Source organism: Manacus candei, unplaced genomic scaffold, assembly GCF_025592945.1.
Source record: "Manacus candei isolate 608988 ecotype Guabito, Panama unplaced genomic scaffold, ASM2559294v1 h1tg000010l, whole genome shotgun sequence".
Classification (NCBI taxonomy): domain Eukaryota; kingdom Metazoa; phylum Chordata; class Aves; order Passeriformes; family Pipridae; genus Manacus; species Manacus candei.
The window spans coordinates 4,039,381-4,063,994 of NW_026138058.1; the positions used below are offsets into that span (position 1 = coordinate 4,039,381).

The 24,614-nt window shown below is 38.1% G+C and overlaps 1 protein-coding gene across 5 annotated transcripts; it reads right to left on the minus strand.

Moving 5' to 3' along the window:
- Positions 1–963: 963 nt before the first annotated feature.
- Positions 964–24,272, minus strand: DIRAS2 (DIRAS family GTPase 2). Of its 5 annotated transcripts, none has more exons than XM_051777442.1 (4): positions 24,117–24,272; positions 12,463–12,537; positions 11,600–11,715; positions 964–5,071 (listed from the first exon to the last, which is right to left on the minus strand). In XM_051777442.1, exon 4 carries the CDS (start codon positions 5,028–5,030, stop codon positions 4,431–4,433), a length of 600 nt encoding a protein of 199 aa, XP_051633402.1. In that variant the 5' UTR covers positions 5,031–5,071; positions 11,600–11,715; positions 12,463–12,537; positions 24,117–24,272; the 3' UTR covers positions 964–4,430. The 5 variants fall into 5 exon arrangements, with proteins under 5 accessions (XP_051633402.1, XP_051633400.1, XP_051633401.1 ...); XM_051777440.1 differs by lacking the exon at positions 24,117–24,272 and adding an exon at positions 17,137–17,654; XM_051777441.1 differs by lacking the exons at positions 11,600–11,715; positions 24,117–24,272 and adding an exon at positions 17,137–17,654.
- Positions 24,273–24,614: the final 342 nt, after the last annotated feature.

Below are 24,614 nucleotides of genomic sequence, written 5' to 3' on the forward strand. Positions count from 1 at the left end.
ATTGAAGGCTGGCAAAATTTTGTGATGCTTCTGGTGTTTCCGTGGAATATGATACCGTAAACATTTGTAAAGCAATTAGTGACTGAATTGTGCAAAACTCAGGCCACTGAATTGGCACATCCACTGTTGTACAGTAGGGTGTAATAGAACCAGGACAAAGCACAGTAAATGATGGTACATTAGAAGAACAAAAGAAAAAACAAAAACAGTAGGGATTAATAAGAGTCCTGGGGTGTTTATTACTAAAAATAAAGTGCTTCTTGGACTGCCATGTGCAGTGAGGTGAAATCTGTAATAAATACTCAATATTTCATCCCTGGTTCAAATACCTATCAATATGCATAAGTATTCAAGCTTGTTTTTTGATTCCTTCCTCAGTCAAATACGAATTATTTCTTACAAGAAGAAATAATTGTTTAGCTGAACTGCTGCTACTGCATCTTCTGTATTGCAAGAAGTGTTAAAATATCATATTTGACATTTTTTGCAACAGGTGGTGATATAAAATGCAGTAGTAGTAAATTTGCAAAAACATCAGGAATTTTATAGAAATGAGGAGCAATAGCAGGATCCATATAGCAAGTTTCATTTTTTCACAAGCACAAAGTTTTATCTGCCATTATTTTTAAGTAAATATTGAGATATAGATTAGTTTTCCAAATGATTTTGATTTTTGCTGGCCAAAAGGAACACCCACTGATAAACGTTTTTGGGCAGTTTTTCCTGAAGGTAGATTGCTTTGAAAGGTAGGTATTTGCCACAGTATAATAAAGGAAGAGTAAATATTGGATAAGGTAATACTGGTCCAGTTCACTCAAGACTGATATGTATAGCTGAAGGCTCTGGGACTCTGCCTAGCATGTAAGAACCTGTTTAGATTAAAGAATTGCCTTTACAATTTTTAAAAATATATAATATACTTATGAAACAAATACAATGCAGGCATCAACAAGACTTCTAAACTTATGTTTAGATTTAAAACTTTATTTTGTATGTTGAGAACATCATCACACACATGGAAACTTGTAGGTACAAATTACTTCATATCCAGTTTTCAAATAAAACAATTGCTAATGAAATTGCAACAACACATTTTCATAATAACTATATACTTAATATTTCACATATACATATAAAAATCATGCATTTTAAAGATTCATTTTGGCTAGATCATATTTTCTGGGTGCTAAAATTCACTGCAGACCTTACATATTTTAAATATTCTTTATATGCTTTTTAAAGAGATTATTATACTGATACCACATTCTCAAATAAAACACAAAATGTAATAAAGCTGTATATTTTCTTTATTTACCTTATATTTTTTCTGTATTAAAAAAAATAATTCTATAAGTAATAGCAAAACAAACATTTTCAACCAGCTCACACATATGCAAGGTATGTAAAATCTAATAGTATAAACTAGGATGGCAATGCAAGGGTATAAAATATCTTCTCTTTTTAGTCTGTGGTCCTTGAGTAATATTGCTTCTGTACTGGCCTTGCTTTTATACATGCAAGTCCATGAAATACTTCATGGCTTATAATGTAGCAGGTGAGGAATCAACTGGAAACTAAAGGAAATGGTCCTCAAGCCTAACATTGGCAGCTACTAGTTTTATTTCCATATTTACCATACAATTACTCTTTTCTTGCTATGAGGCACATTCAGAAAAAAGTCCAGGGCCAAATTTCAGCCTGTAATATCTTTGCAGTCAGTACATTTTAAGTAATTCAGATCCCCTATATTGTACTTCTGCAAGATACTTTAGTATGTAAATTATTCCTCCAGCTAAAGAAATAATGTTAAAAGGTCCTTTATATAGCCTTTTTTTTTTTTCTCTTTGATTTTCTATCATTATTCCATGCTGGCTGCTAAGGCATGTGCCATGCATGATGACCTTTGGCACTGGTGTGTTAGCATCTGTGGGCAACCTCTCTAATTTTGATCTTTGTATGCCTCCTTAAGGTTGATCATGCTTTTTTCCCAGTTTCATCCATGGGATCAAATGCTGTGACGTTGAGTATCGTCAGCAATTTTTTTTACACCGTCGATGTATAAACATTTATAAAAGTCTTACCAAACATAGTGCTTTTAAATGCTTTGCATCCCTGATCTGGAAATACTGTTTGATTTGTTGACAGACAGTCGAGAAAGATGCACCTGGCTGTGTAAGCCAAACCAGGCTTCTTTATGTGTTTCAGAAACTATTTAAGAATGTGAAGAGACAATCTGACAAAACACAGAGTGAGCACTGAACTGGGGCAGAGGAGATCTGCTTTTGTTCCTGGGTCTGCCACTAGCCCACTGGGCAACCTATGTGCAGTTGCTTCCTCTCTTCATGCCTCACTTTCACCACCTGAGAAGTTAAGATAATGATGCTGTCCTTCTTGCAAAGTGCTTTGAGATTTATGGAGAAAGAGTGTTGTGTAAGAGCCAGGAATTTGTTGCCAATGAAGAATCTTAACTTTTTTCCATGCTCTTTACAGTTTTCTCTTCTAATGCAATGAAGTAAATACACACAAAAAAAAGTCTTTCTGAAATAAGTAGCAGCTTCACACTTGATTCTACTGGTGCCAGAATTCCTTCTGAGTGACTGACAAAGGCTGTGCTCCTCTCTAGACAGTGCTAATAGCAATTCTTCCCCAAGGAAATGTATACTATCACTCTACTTGTGAAATATCTGCACATTTGTTAGGAAGGTGGAAGTTAAGCAAGCAATAACTCTGAGAGAAACAAGGTGGCAATTTTTAATGCAATTGCTGCATTTGATCATCTCCTGGAAGGTATTTATAATGCAACAGCATGCATGCTAGTAATATTAGTGCTTGACTTCATTTTCCCATGTTTCTTGACATAAACATTTACTAAATGGTAGGCTTTTTTATTGGTTCAAAGCAGTTCCTAAGGTGCAAATTGTGACTTCTGCAATTTTAATGTGTCCTTTAAAAACTGTATGTGCTTATTTTATGTTAGATGGCCTTTGTTATCAGTAGGATTCACACTTCAGTCATTCATATTAGTTTTTAAAAAAGCTTTGGAGAGACATCCAGGAAAGCTCACATTTTGTACAATTTTTCCCCTTTCAAAGGTTTTGAGAACAGCAATTTCCCCTGATAGAGTGTTTTAAATATTTTCTTTTTCTATTCTGAACTTTGTATTGCATTGTAACACAGTAATGACTGCAACCCTTAATATGCCAAATCCTGTAGTGCTTATCCCAGAAAATCTTCTCTTAGAGGCTCCAATGGACCCTAACTCCAGATATAGGATTTGGTTCTATAAATAATCACAGCAGTTCAAATCATGAATTTAAATGGCAAATATAAAACTCTTCAGACAATATAAAGGCAGTAGATCTAGTAGTGCAGAAACATAACCCCATTTTGACTGGAATATGGTAATGTAAAGAAGTATCACTCCTCTAATCTGATAAATTGAATAAAAACTTTGTATCCTGCATTGACCCCTGTCCAAGGGTACCACCAGTTCACCAGTTCAAAAGACATTTCATTCATTCATTAATCACACCATGCGTTCATTTAACCAGTAGCAGCATTTGAATCAAGTCTTTCCATAGAGGCTTTTTAGGGGCCTCCCTAGTCAGTCCTCCCTGGGGAAGCTTTCTGTTTGTGTATGTACACCATTTTTATACAATCTGACATTCTCCGCGGGCAAATGTCTGTTCTTCTGAAACGTATTTGGGCCAGAAACACAGGTCATTCTTGAAGCAGTGAGTCCAGAAAAGCAGATGATCTCCACCTCTCTTGCAGGGACTGTCTTTTCCACAACCTTCAGTTCAAATACTGCATCCCACCAGAAAGAAATATCATGCTGAAGGGTAGAGATAATATCTGTTCCTTTTAACTGCTGTACCCACACTTCCTTTTGCTGTGCAATAGTTCATTTATTTGGCAGATCCAAGACTCTCTTATGCACACTCTCCCCCAGTCAGTAGTGAAAATGGCACAGAATTTTTTGTTTACAGCATTCTTAAAGAAAATGATTAATGCCACCCAGAATGCATTTGTATGTTCTAGGTTTCTTCACAACTATTTTTTTATTTTCTTCTGACATTATACAGTGCTTTCTCTTGCAGTTATATGCAAATGAAAATATTATTAAGTTGACTTTCCAAATCTTTCACATTATGTGTGTGAATGATGAAAATTCTTCTTTTCTGTAAATTACAAAATTAGGTATCCTGGGGCATCTTTCCTTTTCTTCCTGACTTATTTTCACTGAGTGCATGCTTTTTTATTTGTTGATTTTTGTCATAGCAACCACAGTATCTCATTTTTTCAAGTTCTGAAGCTTTCTTCCAGAACAGATACTAATAAATAGGATCTTGCATGGTTGTTTGGTGTCTATAGGTTTTACATGTGTGTTCTCAGGTGGGACTTCACAGCTGACTTCTGACAATGCAATTTCACATCACCACGCATTTGCCTTTCAGCTTCTCCTTCCTTTTCTGCTGCTTGCTTTTTTTGCCATCAATTTGCAAGCTCACAGTCCTGCGTTTCTCCAGGTTGAGCAGCTCTTGGAACAACTCTTTCACATTGTGGTTTGTCTTGGCAGAAGTCTCCATGAAGGCACATTTCCACTTCTTAGCCATGGCTTCTCCTTCGCTGCTCTCCACCTCTCGGTTTTGGTTCTCATCATTCTTGTTCCCCACCAGCATTATTGGAATGCTTTCTATGTCTCCTTTAATCTGACATATTTGTTCATAGATTGGCTTGAGTTCTTCCAAGGACTGCCGGCTGGTGATGGAGTAAACCAAAATAAAGGCGTGTCCTTTAGAGATAGACAGACGTTGCATGGCTGGAAATTGATGGCTCCCCGTGGTGTCGGTTATCTGCAAGGTGCATATGCTCTTGTCACAGCTGATCACCTGCCGATAGGTGTCTTCAATGGTGGGGATGTAGCTCTCCCTGAAAGTGCCTTTCACAAACCTCAAAACCAAGGAACTCTTGCCCACTCCGCCGGCTCCGAACACGACTACCCTGTAGTCGTTGCTTTGCTCAGGCATGTTTCCCTGTGTGCCACTTGGTCAGCTAGGGGGGAAAAATTCTAGGGAAGAAGACGACAAAAGCAAGAAGATAGATGTTAATACAGGCAACATGTGAAGAGTGCACGTTGTCATAGCTTTCCCAATAAGAGAAAAAAAATGTGATGTGATTGATGGCATACCAGTTCTAGTAATTTAAGAATATTTGCAGGGGGTTACAGAATTATTTTTTTTCAGGAGTAAATTTAGCGTTTGCAATCCAGTCTGGTAACAAAAGACCTTCTTCATCACTTCATGGCTGACTGTAAATTAATATCATGAGTTTCAGCATTCTTTCTACTGTACTGATATCAGCAGAAATAAAAAATTGCATCTGGGAATTTCAACAAGGCCAAGACCTGAACAAGTTGTACAGGTTGAATTACTCTTCTGTCTCTAAAACAGGTTTTCTTAAATCATAGTTGAAATATGTTGGTGTACGTGTGCATACAGTCAATTATTCTGAATATGCTGTATCTTCAGTAGTTGCAGAATTTATCTCCACTACAACTGAACAACTCTTTTTGAGTGACAACAAAGACATACTGTCAGATTATTCATCAGTAACACAAGTATGCTTTGTTTTTAAATCCATGTGAGCCCCACTTCAATGTGTTTTTCCACTTGCATTTCAGATCAGAGAGTACATTTTGATAAACTTAAATTGCTCACATTCAGTCTGCCTTTTCATTCTAATATTTATCTTGCAATAGAGGATATTTAACATGACGCATGCAACGCTTGTTGGAGAGGTTGTGCAGTTATATTCACAACATTTTTAGTGGCTTGTATTGTAAAGGCTCACAGGTGCATATGTCAAAGGTCACAAAATTTTGTGATTTCTGAAGTCAATTCCCCTTGACAATACCCATCTGTAAACAGTAGGACCACAAATATTGGTATAATTGTTAAATAACAGAAATGATAAAGTTTTCAGGTGTTTACACACTGTAGCTGTTTTAGAATTCATTGAAATAAATGTGAAGATGATTTTGCTCTCCCATTAGCAGCAGCTCATTAGGTACACAGCACATACAAGTCTTTTTCATATTTAGTGAGATTTGAGCAAATAAACACTAAAAAATTGAACCCTAAAATTGAAGAGAATCTAGGATATTGTTACTTTTCAGACCAGATTTAGATATATAAGAGGTACGTGCAGGACAAACTGCAAAACTTGCTGAATCTATATTTGTTCTTAAGAAAATTAGCTGTTTTAAAAGATAACCTCACCCAAGTGTCATAATGGCACCACGTGACTAAATCTGCCTGTTGCAATTATGCCTGGGTAGCAGTAAATCCAGAACAACCCAAAGGAATTTCTTTCCTTTGAAGGAAAGCCTTCAAGATATTTCTTCAATGCACCAGAAGGAGCGATTGCATTGCTAGGTGGGATTGTATCTGTCTAGCAGCAGCAGAATAGTGATGCCCTAGAGATATGGGCATTAGTGGACCCTCCATGACCTTATCTCAGTTGCAATCTCACGCCCAAATTTTTTTCTTCTGCATTTTGATGCTGTTGCTGGCTTGTGCCACTTCGACTTGAGCTATGACAACCTATGTTGCACTAATGCCTTCATTTTGTTGTTGGAGCATACTCTGATTTTGTTATCCTTCTTGTCCAGGGCATCCTATGCTGTCCTAATTCTAATGTCTGAGTAAGCTGAAAACATCTGTCTTTACACAACGTGTTGTGTGAAAGAGTTGTACGTCCTCATTTGCCGTAGGACAGGCAGAATAACCAGTGCAACGGGGCCTGCCGATCCCAAGGCAAAGTGGAGAGCTGTCACACCTCTGCCTACCCAGCCTGGCTTCAGGCAGATGATGCCTAAAAATGGAAGAAAAATTCTCCAAACAATATTGGTACAGATGAGGAAGAGAGCAGTTCTTCAGTGAAAGCTCTCAGGTGCATACAACACATCACAGAAGGCAGCATCACCCCTTCTATCTCTCCTACGCTACAGTCACTGTCACTCTGGGAGACTTGTTTAAATACAGGAAAGACAGATAAATAAGTGTGTTTTTCCGGAAGCATTAAAGAAAATTGTTTTTCTGGGACCAGAATTCAAGGAATGGAAAGGGAAAGTAGCCTCAGAAAACACACTGGTGTTCGTGTTTATAGAAGAGGGAAAACCCTCTGAGGAACAAAGAAAATGGGTGAGCAGCTCATGATGTTAAGAGAAAAATAAAAAAAGAAAACCGACACAAATCCACCAAACAAAGTAGCTAGAAAAAATTGAGGAGGAACAAGAGGAAGCTAGCAGAATGCTGTTCCACTGAGGATAAAACTGTACCTAAGAGCTGCAAACATGCAAATTCAGAGCAGTCATAGAGCGTACAGCTGTGGATGACTGCACAGCATGAGCTATCATAAGAATTATAGTTTAATAATTTCTTGTGAGCAAAAAGGCAAGAGAGGAGAACCTGGGTATTCCACCTCAGAAGCAGCTTAAGCATTGCACATTCATATAATATGCAGCCTAAGAACTATGGGACGAGGAGAAAAAATGCTCTAGGAAAATTTTTGCTGTGAAAATCAGTGAAATGTAGAGTAGAGAAATAAAATTTTAAAAGCTAGCTGAGTGTACTCCTGCTTTATTATGCTTTATGCTTTGAGCATAGTCAGAAATCTCAGAGAAATCTGACACATATGGTAGCCCAAAAGATAGAACAAACTGAAATGTGGCACTTCATGGCACAGAATTAAGCATACAAAAACTTCTAAGGGATCCTGAAATAGCAAGTTATTGCAAAAAGGGAGAGTGTTTATCTGTAGTGGAAAAAAAGAAGCATTAATGGGCTTACATCATAAAAGAGATTCCCATTAGACATTTGGAAAACTTTACAGGGGTAAGAAGAGTAGACCTATTGCTTAGGGAGATTTTGCAGACAGTCTTTAGAAATTACCATAGTATCAAAGGATAATTCCAGCTGGAAGGGACCTAAGGAGGTTTCTGGTCCAGCCTGGTGGTCCCAACAGGGTCAGCCACGAGATCAGGGAAGGTTTTTCTGCCCTGTCCAGGTGTGAAAATCTCCATCATTTATTTCCCACAGCCTCTCTGGAAAACACTGCTGACTTACATCTGACAGGATGACTTTTTTTCCCACTTATACTTGTCCTGCTCAGGAACTGAGAGGAAAAAAAACCCAAAAAACAATCTCATGCATGGCTTTTTGATCACATTGAGGAGAAAGGATGCCCTATATATGCCTTTTATCATCTGTTGGTATTCTCTGTGTGGATCTGGTCAGAGAGTCTCCTGCAGTGAAAATCATTCTGTATGTCTGTGGTGAGATTGCACACAAGTGTTCATTGTTTAACTCTTTCCATACTGCCCTTTAGTTTGCTGATGTTCTTTGTCTTAAAATATGTTCATGAAAGCACACGACAGAACAAAATAAAGTATGATATTGTTCCATCAGCTTTCTGTATTCTTGTCAGTGTAGGTATGGAAAAATTAACTTGATAGAAATCTGGGTTTTCAGATGTACAGGATCATTTCTGATTCATACTTATGAAAACCCGTTTCATAATCTGCACATAAAAAAATGCTTTTTAAACATTAAAACTGACTTATTTGTAATAAAGCCTCATTTGCTGCTTTTGCTAGTTTCACAACCTGCGTCAGTGGAAATTTACTATCATCCTCTGAAGTGTCAGTTTATCAACACTATCCTCACTTGAAAAGGCAAAATACTTTCTATAACATACATTGATATCCTTCATTTTTTAATTGTCTTATTGCAAAGTTCGGCAAATCAGAGTCTGCACCTCTGCTGACAGCTGTTTTCTGCAGAGGCTCTGTTAGCACAAGGCTAGAGCTGCTGCAGTTCAGCTACTGCAGGTGAACTTAATGGGCTATTTACAGGGACAAACCTCTGCCTCCAGTTCAAACTCAACTGCAGACCTTTGTGTTGGTCTGCATGCTTTCCCCGTTTATTTCTGACATGCCGGGTGAAAGAACTGTAGGGCTGCTCTGACAGAACTCTGATTCAAGGTCTGAGTCATTTTAATATAAAATCAGTTATTTTATTATATAGTGGTAACAAAAATATGCATTCAAAATGTTTAAACAAAGTACTTCACATTATAGTTTATGTTCTTTATAGTTCAAACTCTTCATGTTCTTTGGCTGACTAGTTACATGTAGGTGTATTAGAATTTACTAAATCGATGCTACTGATCCTGTACTTAGCCACTGGATCTCCAGAGTTATTTTTAATTGTTTTTTTTTTTTTTTCTGTTCTAATTCTTCTATCAATTGTATTTGTAACTTGCCTCTTATGTTTGCATTTAAGCTATGGATAACATATACAATAAGAGGCAAAAGGCATAGGATGACTGAAAAATATCTTCCAAAAACTAGTCTACCTGAATAACTACACTTAGAGTAACATGAGATGAGAATCTCACAGTTCATGAACTCCTTCAGGTTATACTTGAAAATAGGTACAAAAAAAATATCACTCACTCTCCAGTGTTTCCAGTCTTGGGTTTTGTTGCAAAAGATTTTCATCACGTTTGCATTGTTAGACTACCATGAAATGTCACAGATTTGTTATTTTTTTACTAGACGGTATCTTTTAGCATAGCATTCATTTTATAAAACAACGTCATTGCTTTCTGGAGTCAGAGACTTTGATTACATCTTAACTGATTCAGTTATTGAGGTTTTATGATGTCCTACTGAGATGTCAGTCTCGTGTGATATACAGCAATTTTCAGATGTTGGGTACTAATTTCCTGAAAACTCTTTTTCTTCAGGTAAAATCATCTCATGTCAGTCAGTGGTTTTTGTTGGTTTTTTTGTCTGGTTGTTTGGCTGCTTGTTTTAACTCTAAGGTGACGTCTCTGTTTATATTGTCATTATTATAATGAAAATTCAATAAAGGACAAGCAATGTTTTTAGTTCAAAATCTTGCCTCAATTTAAATTAGCAGTCTTTCCAGGCTATCCAGCGATGGCACCACTATACAAAGATACAAGGTACAAGATGAAGAATGTACCTATAATTAAGATGGATTTCAACGTGTCTGTAAGGTTAATGTCCATTTCAGCATATCAAATGTGAAAAATGTCACATTATTTTTATAAAATATAGAAAGAGAGCTCTGCAAGGAGGTTTTGCTTGTTGCACTCTATGTATAGAAGCAGGCATTCCTTGGGGAGTATTTTCACTGTATCTGCTAATGAACATGGACTTCAAGAATGGGGACTTTCCTAATTCCAGTGTCTTCAACATTGAATACAAGATTGACTTTTTCATTCTTTTTCTTTCCTTGGCTTCTTTAGTCTTTTCAAGTCAGTGGAAATTTGGACACATTTGAAGACCAAATGTTAACTGTTAAAATGGCTCCTTCTTGCAACATGAGGCTCTAGTCCATATGGAAAGAGCTTTTTTATTCTCATGTTGAACAAAATGTTCTTTGAAAGTCTGCTTCTTGATCAGCTAGTGTAAATCATGATTTTTTTCACTGCATAAATGTGGTAGCGCTTTTAATTTATCTTGTTCTCGACCATAGCTGGAGAGAAAAGCATTTATAGCTTAATATTCTTTATCATCTGCCAAAAAGAAGGTAACCAGACTGAGTTACAGAGAAAATGGCATCTTCTGAGGAAAAAAACAAAAACCTGTGTGTCATAAATCTGCTGAGTCTACCTGACACACTGTCCTTATATGATATTTACTTGATCATCTCAAAGTAAGAGACAAAATCAGACATTCTTCTTATTCAGTGTATTCGTAGAAAGCAAAAATTCAGACTACAAAATCAATTTATTTAAACTGAAACAGTTTCCATTTTAGAGTTATGATTTCTACAATGTTGAAACTGTTTGAATTTGGACAGAAAAATCATAACTTAGAAACTGGGTTGGACTGAGACAGAGTAGAAAGCTGAAACTGCTCTGGGTGACCAGAATGTCAAAAAAGTGTCTGCTTTGGAGGAGTTTGGACTAAGCAGTGTTTGCTTTCAAGTGTCCAAAAAAAAGAAAAAAAAAGAAGAAAAATAAAAATTGCTCTTTTTTTCCTTTCTTTTTCTTTTTTTTTTTTTTTTAATATATTTTGACCAAAGTATTTATTGCATTTTGGAACAGGTTTTTCACAACTTTATAAATATGTTTGCTACAGTATAAATATGGTGTAGGTTTCAAGCTAAGTATCAGATACCAACTTTACAAAGTCTTTCAGAGAGGTTCTCTGAGAGGTTTCCTTCATGCTCCTGGCCTAGCACAGAAGAGAAACAGCAAGAATAGGAGTCTTTAAGAATTAATTTGTTGCAAGTGTTTTTCTGTATTTATGGAAGGAGACTATTTGTATGTAAAGGAGGTAGAATACAGCCTGTATATTGGTCTGCAGTCACAGATGCTGTGCTCTGCTTTAGCAAACTGTCATATTGTCATCACGCCAACGCGGAAAATCTCATTCCCAAAACAATAGCTTTTCAAAACAGCTTTTCGTTTGAATCCCTATAAATTCTTACATCAAATGGAACCCCTGTTAAAATGAAAAATCCCGAATGAATAGTTGTCACAGTAGGAAAATCTTTACCAGTTTCTGAAACCACGTTTAACTAAAGTGGCATTGCTTGTCGAAGAAGGTGAAGCTGTCACAGAAGAATGAACAATGCAGAAGGAACTGCTGATTCCCTTCTTGGCTGAGGGTTCCTGTGCAGAAAATGCAGAAGGTGTTGGACCTGAACTAACAAAGAGGTTTACAAGTAGGAGTACACCGAAATTTTGTGCTCTGTTGCTGTCTAAGAGCTTCCAGAACTAACCCTTGAGTAACAGGTATGTGCCAATGAAACATTACCATAAAACAAGATTCAGTATCGTTGAACACAGTTACCATGCAAAAGAAAAAGCCTTACTTTCATGCAGTAACAGAAACATTACGCTATATTTATCCAGGATGGACAGTTAGACACATTTACCACACCAAAAAACCCGTACTTTCATGCAGAAATGGAAATAATATACTAAGTGCATCCAGGATGCACAGGGGTCCTATTGGTTGTCACTATTTAGTGGATTGGTTAACCTTAAAATTAAAAATGGAGCATTTCATGACAGTTTCTGTCTAAATTCAGGATTTGTTTTAGGCATGTTAGATACTTCATTGACGTGAATGGAGCTATTCTTACTTTTATTTACCTATTTGAGCATTTTGGTAAACCAGTGTCTTAATCTTTAAAGTGCTTATCATCAAAACTCAGAAGTCTTTGTACATGTGTATTTAGGTATTTGTGAATGGACACAGAGAAATAAAAATGTCAAGATAACAGTACTGTGTTCAACTCCCTTTGGGACTGATTTTTTTGTAGTTTTCTTCCCAACTTAAACAAAATACTGTAGTTTTTCCTCAATTTTCAATAGATTTGATTTAACCAAGTAAAGAGAGAAAGATCAACTTACAATGTTGAATGTTTGCCTTTCAACAGGTGGGTTGCCACTGTGAGCAATACGGTTATAAATTGGAATTTTTCATTCCTATAAATGCAGAATAAGAGACTCAGTTTGACCTTTCAGCCCCTCTATTTTTTAATAGTAGAATACTGTTTTGGCATTGAGCAATGACTTCACATGTCGTAGTGAACCTCTGCTTCTCCAGATGTAGACTAGCCAAAATAATTTCTGCATCTTATGGAAAAAGGTATGGTTTTTAAGTTTTCCTGGATGGAGAAACTTAGAAAAGTACAAAGCACCAAAAAAAAAGGCAAATCAAGAAAGAACATTCTCCAAATAATCATTTTACTCTGGAGGATTTGCATGATTCCATACTGTGAGATTCATAATCATTCAGAGAGAAAAATGCCAACATAAGCAACCAGCTATTTCCATATAAAAGTGTGTATTTACACAGAAGAATAGTATATTCATGGAAAACTAACATGGAAAAACCCCCTTCATTCAGCAAAAGAAACTATATGAAGACTGGTGGCCCTTGTTGCTCTCACTGTAGCCCTCAGTTCTGATGCTCTTACACAGCTCAAACAATATCCCAAGCAAAACAGCGTAGGTTAAACTGGGAGCATTTTTGCAACTCCTTTGTTGTGCAGTAAGTTGTGATTAGGATAATGCAGTGGATTTCAGGACCCAAAACGTCCCTAAAAAGTAATTAAATAATGCAGTACCATTGCTGATATGCTTTCAGACACTAGTAAGAAGACTGTTCTTCCACTCAATACTTAAAAAAGTTATGAAAACCAAAAGTTAAAGTATAACTTTGGGGTATTATATGGCAATAGCAGTTTTCTGATAGGAGTTTCTAAGTGTTCATAAGAAGCTATTTGTTGTCTATAATGTGCAATTTATTGTAACCTGGTTTGGGGGAAAGTTGTATCTATTTTTCTTTTTACTCCGAAGAGTTGGGGTTTTTTTAATGATTTATTTGCAAATCTGCATCTCAGGACTTTCACAAACTGAATAGTTTTCCCTCTCGATTTTTTTTATTATTATTTTTAAAGAGAAAATAAATTTCATACTGATATTCATCGTTGTCCCAAATTTCAATTCTTTTTGTTCTGAAGCAAGAAAGGTAGGTTAAGCCCTTAAAGTAGTTTAGTCTCAATTCATGTTTCTTCTCCTTATAGTATTAAAGAAAATTGTAAAAATTATATTCTGAATGTTAAAAAACAATTACTCAGTAACACATGGCAGCATTTTCATGTCTGCATGAAAAAATTAGGAAAATTGTAATGTTATTTATTTGGGCCAACAGCAATATTTTAGCTAACATTTGACTATTAGATAACTAACTTTTTCAGAATAGATAAAAGTTGTCAGCTTAAATTTTCAGGGAAGAATACAAAATTAAATAAAAATAAATAAAAAAGAACAAGTGTTCTTTTCTTATCTTCAGATTAATTTTAAGTCAGGATTACTGGACGTTTTGGGAAGGAAACAGCTACAGTCCAGGAACGGATTTGCCCTTTTCATATGCTTGCTTTCATATGTATATATTTTAAATGAGGATGCTGAAAGGCTGACATAACTTCATTGGAACTTGTTCAGATTCAACTAAAACCAGTTTCATTGCCCGCAGTCAGGGTGATGCTGACTGAATTTTACTGCCATAGCATATTGCAGTCCTGCATAGCCAGAGAGACTGATTTTAATCTTGTATACAGAAGCTTAACATTCAACATTAAAATTATTTGCTCGAGGGGAGGTGGTCCTGCCCTCAGTGTGAGTTGAAAGGTGCGTTTGTCACAGATTTGACACACCCTTTTTCACATTTTGCTTGTCTTCCTTTGATACCCATTTCAAGAATTATACAGTCATCAATATTTTTGGTTGAGAACTAATCAATACTTGTTTATTCAAAAAGGCAAATTAAAGCATGTTCTGTTTCAATTAATATGTACAGTTGCATTGTCACTTAGTGGGTCTTCTTCACTTCTTTTCCAGCAGTAAAGTGAGACAATTTAGTGCACATTTTAATGCCACAATAAGAATGCAGTGAAAGTATCTGTTCACTGATACTTAGAAACCTTTACTTGTGTGTAAAGTAAAAATACCAAATGGAAAAACATTTCCAGGAATATTTTTTTTACTGAAACATTTATGGAAGTTTTTCATTTTAAAGGGAAATTCATATTGCTAATATCCATGTTTTATAAAACTGTGATTACATAATATTGATAATTGCTCTATTAATCCTAGTAACATAAAATATTAAGGGGAAATTAACAAACATTTGAAATCAGCCCCACATATGGGGGGGCTAAATGTCCCACAGTGAATACTGTTTCAGCTTAAATGTACAAATGACCCAACACTCACATACAGTGTGGGAGATGGAACAACTGAATGCAGCTTATTATTACAGAACAGTTACTGGAGTCCACTGTGAGTTGAATGCAATTCAATGTAGTATATAAATCAAAAACATTAAAAAAAAAAAGAAGGAAGAAAAGCACATATTTATAAAATAAAGAATTAGAGGAAAAGGGAATACGGAATTCAATTCAGTCTTTCTGTAGGAAGATCTTTGAACCAGAATATTGTTTATTGTATGTTTATTAAAAAGACTAAGTTTGAGGCAATAACACATACAGTGAAAGTGTAAGTTTTTGCTTTTTCACACATGATGGTGGGATCTTTACAAGGGTGAGTGTGTTGGTTAGCACAAGAGAAAATCCCTATAGAACTTTGCCAGATGATCTTCAAAGGAAGCTGGAAACAGTGCTGGTAACTTCAGGAACAGCAGTACCAGTTTACATATTGTTCACTATTTTAGTGGTACTACAGAGACTGCAGTGCCGCTTAATATAATCAAGACCACTTGGCCATAAGGAGCCATGCCTCTGAACTCCAATTAAATTCCAAAGAGCTCAGCCCTGCACTGTGAGAAAGGGATATTATTCAGCCTGAGGACCATCAGGGCTCATGAGTCTGCTGATATAAACAATAGGGCAGCACAGTGCATAAATATGATTTCATCTGACTGACATGAGATATGTGGAAAACTGTGTTTCCAAAGACCTTGACTCTTCAATGCAGGCAACTTCCAGTGAAAAGTAAGAATGCTATTTAGTACTGAAAGAGACCTACTGGATTATCAAATCCAGTGCTTTGCCTCTGCAGGCAACCATTTCACATAACCCCTTCCATCAAGTTGCAACCAAAAAGCATTTAGAGTGTTTTCTATTACTTCAACTAGAATGTAATTTAAGAACCTTGCTGCTCTAATGGTTTGAAACCTTTAAGCCTAAGTGTATTCACAGCTCATTTATACCCATTCATTCTTCTCTCTTCCAAGGGACAAAGGATAAAAAGCTGTACATCACCATCATTCTCCCAGGTCCACGGGACGACTGATTTGCAGCTGCGTGTTTGAACTTGTTCCATATCTGGGCAATTCTTCATGCAAGAGACTCAGAAACGTGGTGTGTGATGTGAGGGAGAGAGCATGAAACCTGGAGGAACATCACCTTTCTTAGTCCCTGAACAATGGCATGGATCCCATTCTGTGTGAACTGGGCACTACTGCATTCAGTAAGGACAGAGGAACCCCAGGGAGCAGCTCCCTGAGCTTTTCTGAGTCAGAAAACTAAAAAGGGGAGGGAGGAAGGGGGAAGCCAAAACAGCCCTCTGAACCAGAATTAAAAATGGTGAGATCCTGCAAACATTCTAGACAGTAAAATGTAAAGCCTGGCAAACATATAACAGCAATCATTTTCATCAGCTTCATTTACATAAAAAGGTGTGGGGGTGCACACCTTACACAGCTGTATGTGTGTGCATGTATAAGCAGGCATATACGTGTTCACTTATATCCAGGTACTCATGAAAACAGAACATTCAGAAAACGCCTTAAAATTAAAACACATCCAGTCTTGTTGTTCCGTTCCGGGCTCAGCCTTCTGTGGCTGTGGTGCAGCATACAGAGCATTCCACATTTCATGGGGAAGACAGCGAGAGAGAAAGTGTTGTCAAATCTGAATTCAGTCACTCTCAGGCACTTCAGAATGGTCTTTCATGATTTATTATCTTTCATTCAATTGCGAGAGACATGATCTACTGAATAAATAAAATATTTCCCGCCTGACAGTGGAATGCTGCAAAGTTGTATCTCTCTCAAAGAAAGAAACACCCAGTGTTGTTTCATGCAGACTCTACATTTTTGTATTCTTCCATCAGTTAAAATGTAGCTTTCATTAAAAAAAAATAAATAAACATTAACCTCTCCTTAAACCACTGCAGTGGCAGTGCTGTAAACTAGGGCAAAATTCAGCACATCGAGTTTCATGAAAGACAGTTGGAAAAACAAGGTTGTGAAGTCATTACTAGCATCCCAGCACAAGGAAAATGATATTGTTAACTGGTCGTTATGTGTATGACCAGCTTCTGGTTTCCTTGCCAGCCCCAGTTTGCAGCATGCCATGTTCTCTATGTAAGATAGAAGCTTAGATCAAATCTTGCAGTCATAACTCACACGAAACTCCATCGACTTCAGAGGAAATTTTGCCTGAGTGAGCACTGTGGATTTTGGCCGAAGGAAATGAAGACCTCTACCCTCAGTGCAAAGTTGTGCTTATTTGTACGAGGTGACAACAGAAAGACAGTGGAAAAAAAATAAATTACCTGTGTGGGAGCAGAAAGCTTCAAATGCTCTTCAGTTTCTGCCTGTCATTGCACCAGCTCTTCTCCCTCTCTGCCCTGGGTTTCTTCCACCAGAAAGGAGCCCCTGCCTTAATCAAGGGGGGCTGCAGCCTGCGACGTCCCCTTGTACCCTGTGTTGGCTGCTGCCTGCCCTCTCCTCCCGCGGCTCTGCTCCTCTCCACTCTCTCCCCGGTACCTGGGTTGTGGATAATGCTCTCGTTGGCTCGATCGCAGCCTCTCTGCTTTTAGGGACGGACTGACTCCAGCCCCTGCTAGTGCTACTGCCTAAATGGCGACGGCAAAGCTCATCGAGGCTTTTAACTGCCACCTACTGAATAATTGTGGAATATATATTTATATATAAGGTACATATGCATACTGGCTGTAATTTTCTGCTTTTCTCCACCAATCTAGTAGATTTTTGCAGATAGTCTTCAAACCCTCCAAATATTCCGTAGTTTATCATTTAAAGCTCTAGCTCTTACACTAATCTGTGCTTGTAATTCTCCCTTTCTTTCAGCAGCGAAGCACGGACCAAGCCTGTCCCTTTAACTTTAAAAAGCTTACAAAGCCTTTGGTGAGGCTTATCCCCAGTAGGCATAAAACAGCAAAGCCCTATTCAAATCGATGGAGCTGTGTTGATTTATCTTAGCTGAGAAATTAATCCCTTAGGTCTAATATTTATTCACAAAAAAAAAAAAAAAAGAGTGGAAAGAAAAATGTGTCTTAAAAATAGCTTTTGTCCAACATAGTCCCTCAGAATTTCACTCATATGAAACAGATTAGACTTTTTTTTCCCCTGAGAGCAGTGTGAAACAGGATTCCCGAAGTTTATGGACAAACATAAATTAAAATGTTTTATCCACCTTTAATGGTGATGATATTTTATTTTTCTCTTTTGGTGAAAAATTCATAGGCAAAACCTAACGACCCCTTCAGCCATTTATTTTTTAAAATAACTCCTAATGCATTTTTCTCAACTAGAAGATGTCTGAAGGTGTCTGAACTCCTACTGCAGAAAGAAAGTCTAAGTACAGGATCTCCCTGTGAATACCCAGGGAAGGTGTGTGGGGATGCTACCCTCATAACCAGATGGTAGGGATATGTAGGACTATGGTTTCTCCAAGCTTGCAACACGTAACTGAGTTGAGTTTTGACATAAAAGGGCTCTGTGCCTATCCCGAGGAGCACTGCCCTGTGGAGGACAAGTGGCACCCAGCATCCTGGGCACAGCAGCATGGGAAGTGTTCAGTTTTTAGGCTTGCTGTGGCTGACCAGTTGTTGGCACACCAACTGCTGTTGGCACACCAACAGCTGGTGTGATAATTTTTAAACATAATCCTTGGTGGCACTTAAAAATTGATTTGTTTCTTTTTTAAAAATGGATTTGTTTTAATTGCTTTTGTGAAAGATCCATTTATGACGCTAGCACTTTTGCTGAACACAGAGATGAAAAGGTTTCTCCCCTAAATTTGTGTTTTACAGAGTATATGTATTAGTATGCATGATGACCTGGCCAATATGCCCTGAGGAAATAATTTGCACTAGTATGTGGTTCTGCTAGAGAATAATCCAGGCTCCCAGGCAGCAAGCTGTGGATCAAACCATGTGCTGCCAGCCTGCTCTTTTGCCTGACAGCAAAGCCCTGCCTTTGGTTTTGTCACCACTTCTCAGCAATTTCTTAATCCTGTGTGCTTAGAGAATTGGATAGTCAGTATCTCAAAAACAAAAAATTACAATAATATAATTACTGCAACACAGCATGAGTGCAGAATCCAGACCCACTTATTGAATAAGTCCACAAAGTGCTTCTGTAGTTGCAAAGAATATGTCTCAGTAATTTTCAAAGGTCAACAGATCTCAGTCCTCAGTGAGTGCATCCTTGTTGCCAATGTGGCTTTCAATTTTCCTTAAAAACCGTGGGAGCACATGAAGAATTTTGGAGTTATGACTTGCCACAAATCTTACTCGGTTTACATTGTGAGTCTGAGAGAATCTAGTTCTTGAACCCTATTCCACCAGGGTGGATGATCAAACTTTAGAAAAACTACCTTTTCAAACTGAATTTACTTCAGTTACAAGTATCAGTATAGCCTGTCTTCATTCTTTCCTTATCTGTCCAAAGAACAGAAATCTTTCATTTACAGGTTCCCGATTTGCACCTGCACTGACAGACAGAAATTCCACTTCTACAGCTTCCACCTGGGCTCTAGGCTGCCAAAATCACCATGAGGTTTTTCCTGGGTTGCCATGCTGTAATTCACTATAAAGGAGACCCGTACGGGATTTCCCTCACTATCTCTGCTGAAAACTAACATGGCAGTTCCTACTCTCAGCAGTGGTTTTGTAACACTGCTGCTCTAAATGGCATTGTTCACACAAGACAGACTTCTAAAATCCCAAGTGTGCCTCTCTCATCTTGTGATAAACACAGGTTATTCACACGTGGTCCCAATGGAGGATCCCACGGAAATGATCCCGGGTCAGTGCCACCCAGGCCAGCAAAGGCACCACAGGGTGAAGGTTTCCCTGCCCTAAGCTGCAGGGAGGGTGCATTGCTCCCCATGCTGATGTATGTTAATGTGGGATGGAGTGGACAGGGTCTGTTCGCAGCGAAGGTCTTCCCTTCTCCCAGTGGCACCACAGACCTCTGCCCTGCAACTGCAGAATGTGTACCAGTAACCCCCATCTGTCACTGTGTAGAAGGGAAAGTGGAGAGGGCAAGGGCACAAAGCCCTACTAGACTATTTCTCTTACAAGCTTCCCTCACAGCGAAATATCTCAGTCAAGCCGTGTGATTATTAGGTTTCTGTGCTGCATCTATACTAGAGAGGGCATTTAAGGAACAAGAAGTTTGCTTATTTAGCAAAATATGAGCTGCCTAAAGCTTGAATGCACATTTAACACAAACCTGCATAAGCACTGGAAGTGCTTCCGAGTCAAAATTCAATCCGTGGCCCACACACAGCACGGAAAAATGAGAAAGTCTTCAGTTTGCTCATAAAAGTTTAAGATGTGAAACAGCTGCTCACTTGTAAGGATTTTCTCTGTGCAAGGCAGAACATAGTCTTGACAAAGAAAAACCAGAAGAGAGCAGGGACTAAGCTCACTTTTGTCTTTTCTGGGATGGTTTTCCCCCTGTTAACCTCTGTTTCTCTGGAATGCTTTCACTAAACCACAGTCTGGCTAAAATACATCCCTCTTCACTTGCACATTTGGAAACTTACTGTCTTAGCTATGCAATGTTGAAAAGAAATTTAGTTCTTCCTTCCAACTATCCTTCAAAATGGCTAATAGTTCTCATAAATTTATCATACTTTGGTATCTTCCCATTCTGTATTTACCAGTTGGATTAAAAAAGGAGGTAATGAGTTGTCTTAATCAGCAGTACATTGGACATTGCAAAAGACCTTAGCATCAGAAAGATTTAGGAGTTTTTGTCCAATAGGAAGAAATTACTTTCTGATAAAATTATTATTATTAAAAGTGTTTCTCCAGGGCAGCTGATTGTCAGCAGTGGATCTTTTAATGCCCTGCATTTGGTCAAATAATTATATTTAAATATGACATGACAGTAGCTCCAGGACAGTTTATCTAAAGGGCTGTATTTTGTGCTTGCACATTTCATTTGAATATTAGGCAACTTTCACCATTTTGTAAACTAAGCATGAAATTGTAATAGTATTTTTAGTGCCTGCATGTTACTTTGAACCAGAAAAACTCAAGAAAAGTAGATAACTAGCAAGTTATTATTAGCATGTCTAAGTGCATCATAGTCCATTTAAAATGTACTGGAGCAGGTGACTATTTCTGGTAGAATTACATCTTATGTATAAATCCAACGCACTTGAAACATATGTAGTATTTCAGGTAGTTAGTGGTCTACACCAAAACTATGAGATGATGGGGCCAAATTCTTCCTGGGTGTAACTGAGGTTCTCATTCATGTTGAGTGACTCCAGACTACCTCTTGAGTCGACAAGAAAGGTGGATCTTTATCCAATTTGTTTTAGCAGCAAAGCCTCACCTGACCAGCAGTGTTGCTCTGTGAAATGTTGTGAATAAAGCTCAAACTGCTGTTCTTCTGGAGAGGGGCACCTTATGCTGTATCATTTTGAGGCTCCGGGGGTACATATATGAAATATTGGTTTTGCTAGCTGTGGACTTTTAGCTCATTTTCTTGCAAGGTAACTTTGTGTTGCACACAGAAGTTAAATAAATAAATAAATAAATATTGTTGTAATAAAACCCGACCTAGCTCTTATCTTGCAATAAAATAAAGCAGCTATTTCAGCAAAATTGCAAGACATGTCGCTCCTTACAGGCTGCAGATGGAACTGGTAGCTTGGAGAAAATATTATCTGACCCCACAGTGCCATTTTCTCTTTTAGATTTCAGTGGACTTCAGCCAAGACTTTGTCATTCACACCTGTAATATGGTGAATATAGTTTCCTTGAGACACCCTTTTGACCTGCAATCTCCATTATTGACTGTATTACTCTGAATCAATATTTTCCAAGTTTTGACTTGATTCCTGATGAACGGAATGGCACAAGGAGATACTTTTGCCTTATTGTCTGTATAAGGGCCATAACTTCAGGGCTTGCTTCTGAACACTTGGGAGCAAGTGGTTTGCTGCTGATTTACAGGGAAAGAAAGACAAGGTTTAATTCTTATTGGCTTCTGGGTTGTCAGATACCATAAATGTGATTGAAGGAGATGGGCCATTGACTCTATTCTCTAATATCTTTCCAGGGTACACAGGGGAGAGTGTTATTGTGACTGAAAATTGATAGTTAACTGCATTTAACCTGATTTTTCTGTGAAATGGTAAGATAGTGTAGCACCGCTCAGTATTTAACATGATAATTTTAAAATAAAAATATGTTGGTGGCATTTATAATAAACAAAGAACAGAAAACCAAAATTTCTGTGTTGTAAGCATAAAAAGAGTCATGTTCAACTCACTTTTCTTTCTGCAGATATGTCTCACTAAACCATCCACAAACACATGCACATGTAAACTAGTGATTCAACATCAATAAATTGCATAGAACTGCAAATACAGGAAAAAGTTACTATGCTTTGTTAGAAATCCATAAGCAATATTTAAAATTTAATAATATTTATATTATTTAATATTATTTTTCTTATTATTTAACTATATGCAATATATAATCTATATTATTAATATAGAACGTTGTTAGAATTTTGTGACACCTGTAAATTGTTAAGAACCCTTTATAGAAAAACAGAGTATTTCTCTCTTTATAAGTTAGTATAAGCACCCACCACAAAATATACTGGGTATAAATCAGTTTGTTAAGAGCAGTCCTTCCATTTGCTGATCAATATTCACACTAAACCCCACGGTGTGTTTGACCCATAATCATCCAGGCATACTGAAGAAAATCTCCATGAAGGAGGAAGGCTAAGAAACTTGTGACTTGATAAACATAAATGAATTACATTAATCAATTATTCATTGATCTTAACCCTGCAAATACAAACTATAGCTCTCAGGACAAATGATGGTTTAGGCAGGCACAATTTTAAATTTACATGAGCATAATGCCTTAAAAGATTCAAACATTATGTCAGCTACTTGCATTGCACTTGAAAATAAAACTGAAAAGCAGGAAAAAATTTCCCATAACTAGGCAGTCCTTCTTTTCTTAATGCGTTCATTTATCTTGTGCCCCTTAAAATGAAGACAACCCCATTCAGGTTTTACAACAGCTCTTAGGTGTAAACATTACAGGGGTGTATTGGGTTTGGATGGCAATGTTTTGGTCCATGGTGGAGAAGATATCCACCCGCAGTCCATGGAGGACCCCATGCTGGAGCAGATGTGTGTGCCCAAAGGAGGCTGTGACCCTGTCAGATGCCTGAGCTGGAGCAGGATCCTGGCAGAACTTGTGGAGAACACCTGGAGAGAGAAGTCCCACGCAGTCCCACGCAGGGGACCCACACTGGAACAGTTCCTGAAGAACTGCAGCCTCACATTGGAGAATTTTGTGGAGGACTGTCTCCTGTGGGTGGGGCTCCACACTGGAGCAGGAGAAGAGTGTGAGGAGTCCTTCCCCTGAGGAGGAAGGAGAGGCAGAGACAATGTGTGATGAACTGACAGCACCCCTCAAGCCCATATCTCTGGAGGACTGGAGGGGAGGAGGTAGAGAAATCAGAAGTAAAGCTGAGCCCAGAAAGAAGAAAGGGGTGGGGGTTGGGGTTTTGAGGTTTGGTTTCATTTCTCATTGTCCTTTTCAGATTTGATTGGCAATAAATTGAACTAATTTCCCCAAGTCAAGCCCGTTTTGCCTGTGAAGTAATTGGTGAGTGATCCCTCCCTGACCTTATCTCGAACCCTGAGCCTTTCATATATTTTGTATCCCCCAGCTGAGGAGGAAAGGTATAGAGCAGATCTGGTACAAGAATATATCATTATTTACCAATAGCACATAAGCTTCATTAATTTTACAGCATTTTAAAAGTGCATCTCACACATACATATTTTATAACCTGTCATTCATATCAATCATAACAGAAGACGTGGACAGGCTGGATCAATGGGACAAGGCCAATTGTATGAGGTTCAACAAGGTGACATGCTGGGTCCCACCTCTTGGACCTCAACAGCCTCATGCAGTGCTACAGGCTGGGGGGACAATGGCTGGAAAGCTCCCCAGTGGAAAGGGGCCTGGGGGTGCTGGTGAACAGCCAGCTGAACATAAACCAGCAGTGTGCCCAGGTGGCCAAGAGGGCCAATGGAATCTTGGCTTATGTCAGCAGTAGTGTGGCCAGCAGGGCCAGGGCAGTGATTGTCCCCTGCACTCAGCACTGGAGAGGCCACCCCTGGAGTGCTGTGTCCAGCTCTGGGCCCCTCAGTTCAGGAAGGACATTGAAGGTGCATGTTCAGAGAAGGGCAACATCTCCAGTGAAGGGTCTGGAGCACAGATCTTACCAGGAGCAGCTGAGGCAGCTGGGGTTGTTTATCCTGGAGAAAAGGAAGCTCTCTACAACTACCTGAAAAAAGTCTGTAGACAGGTAGGGATTGTCCCCTTCTCTCAAGTAACAAGCAATGGTACAAGAGCAAATGGCTTTGAGTTCCACCAGGGGAAGTTTAGATTGGATATTAGGTCACAGACTGCTAGAGGCTGCCCAGGGAAACAGCTGAGTCACCATCTCTGGAGCTATTTAAAAGGTGTGTAGAGGAGGTCTTTAGGGACATGGTTAGGTGGTGGACTTGGCAGTACTAGGTTAGTGGTTGGACTCAGTGATCTTAAAGGTCTTTTCCAACCTAAATATTCCATTACTTTTTACTTTTGCACTTTCAGTACTACATAACATTCCCATTCAAGAACTGCTCACTTGTTGATCAACAACAGCCTGAACCTGCTATTACTTTCTCTGTTTAAGGCTAACATCTTGACATGTTAGCTATGTATTAAATATTTGGATT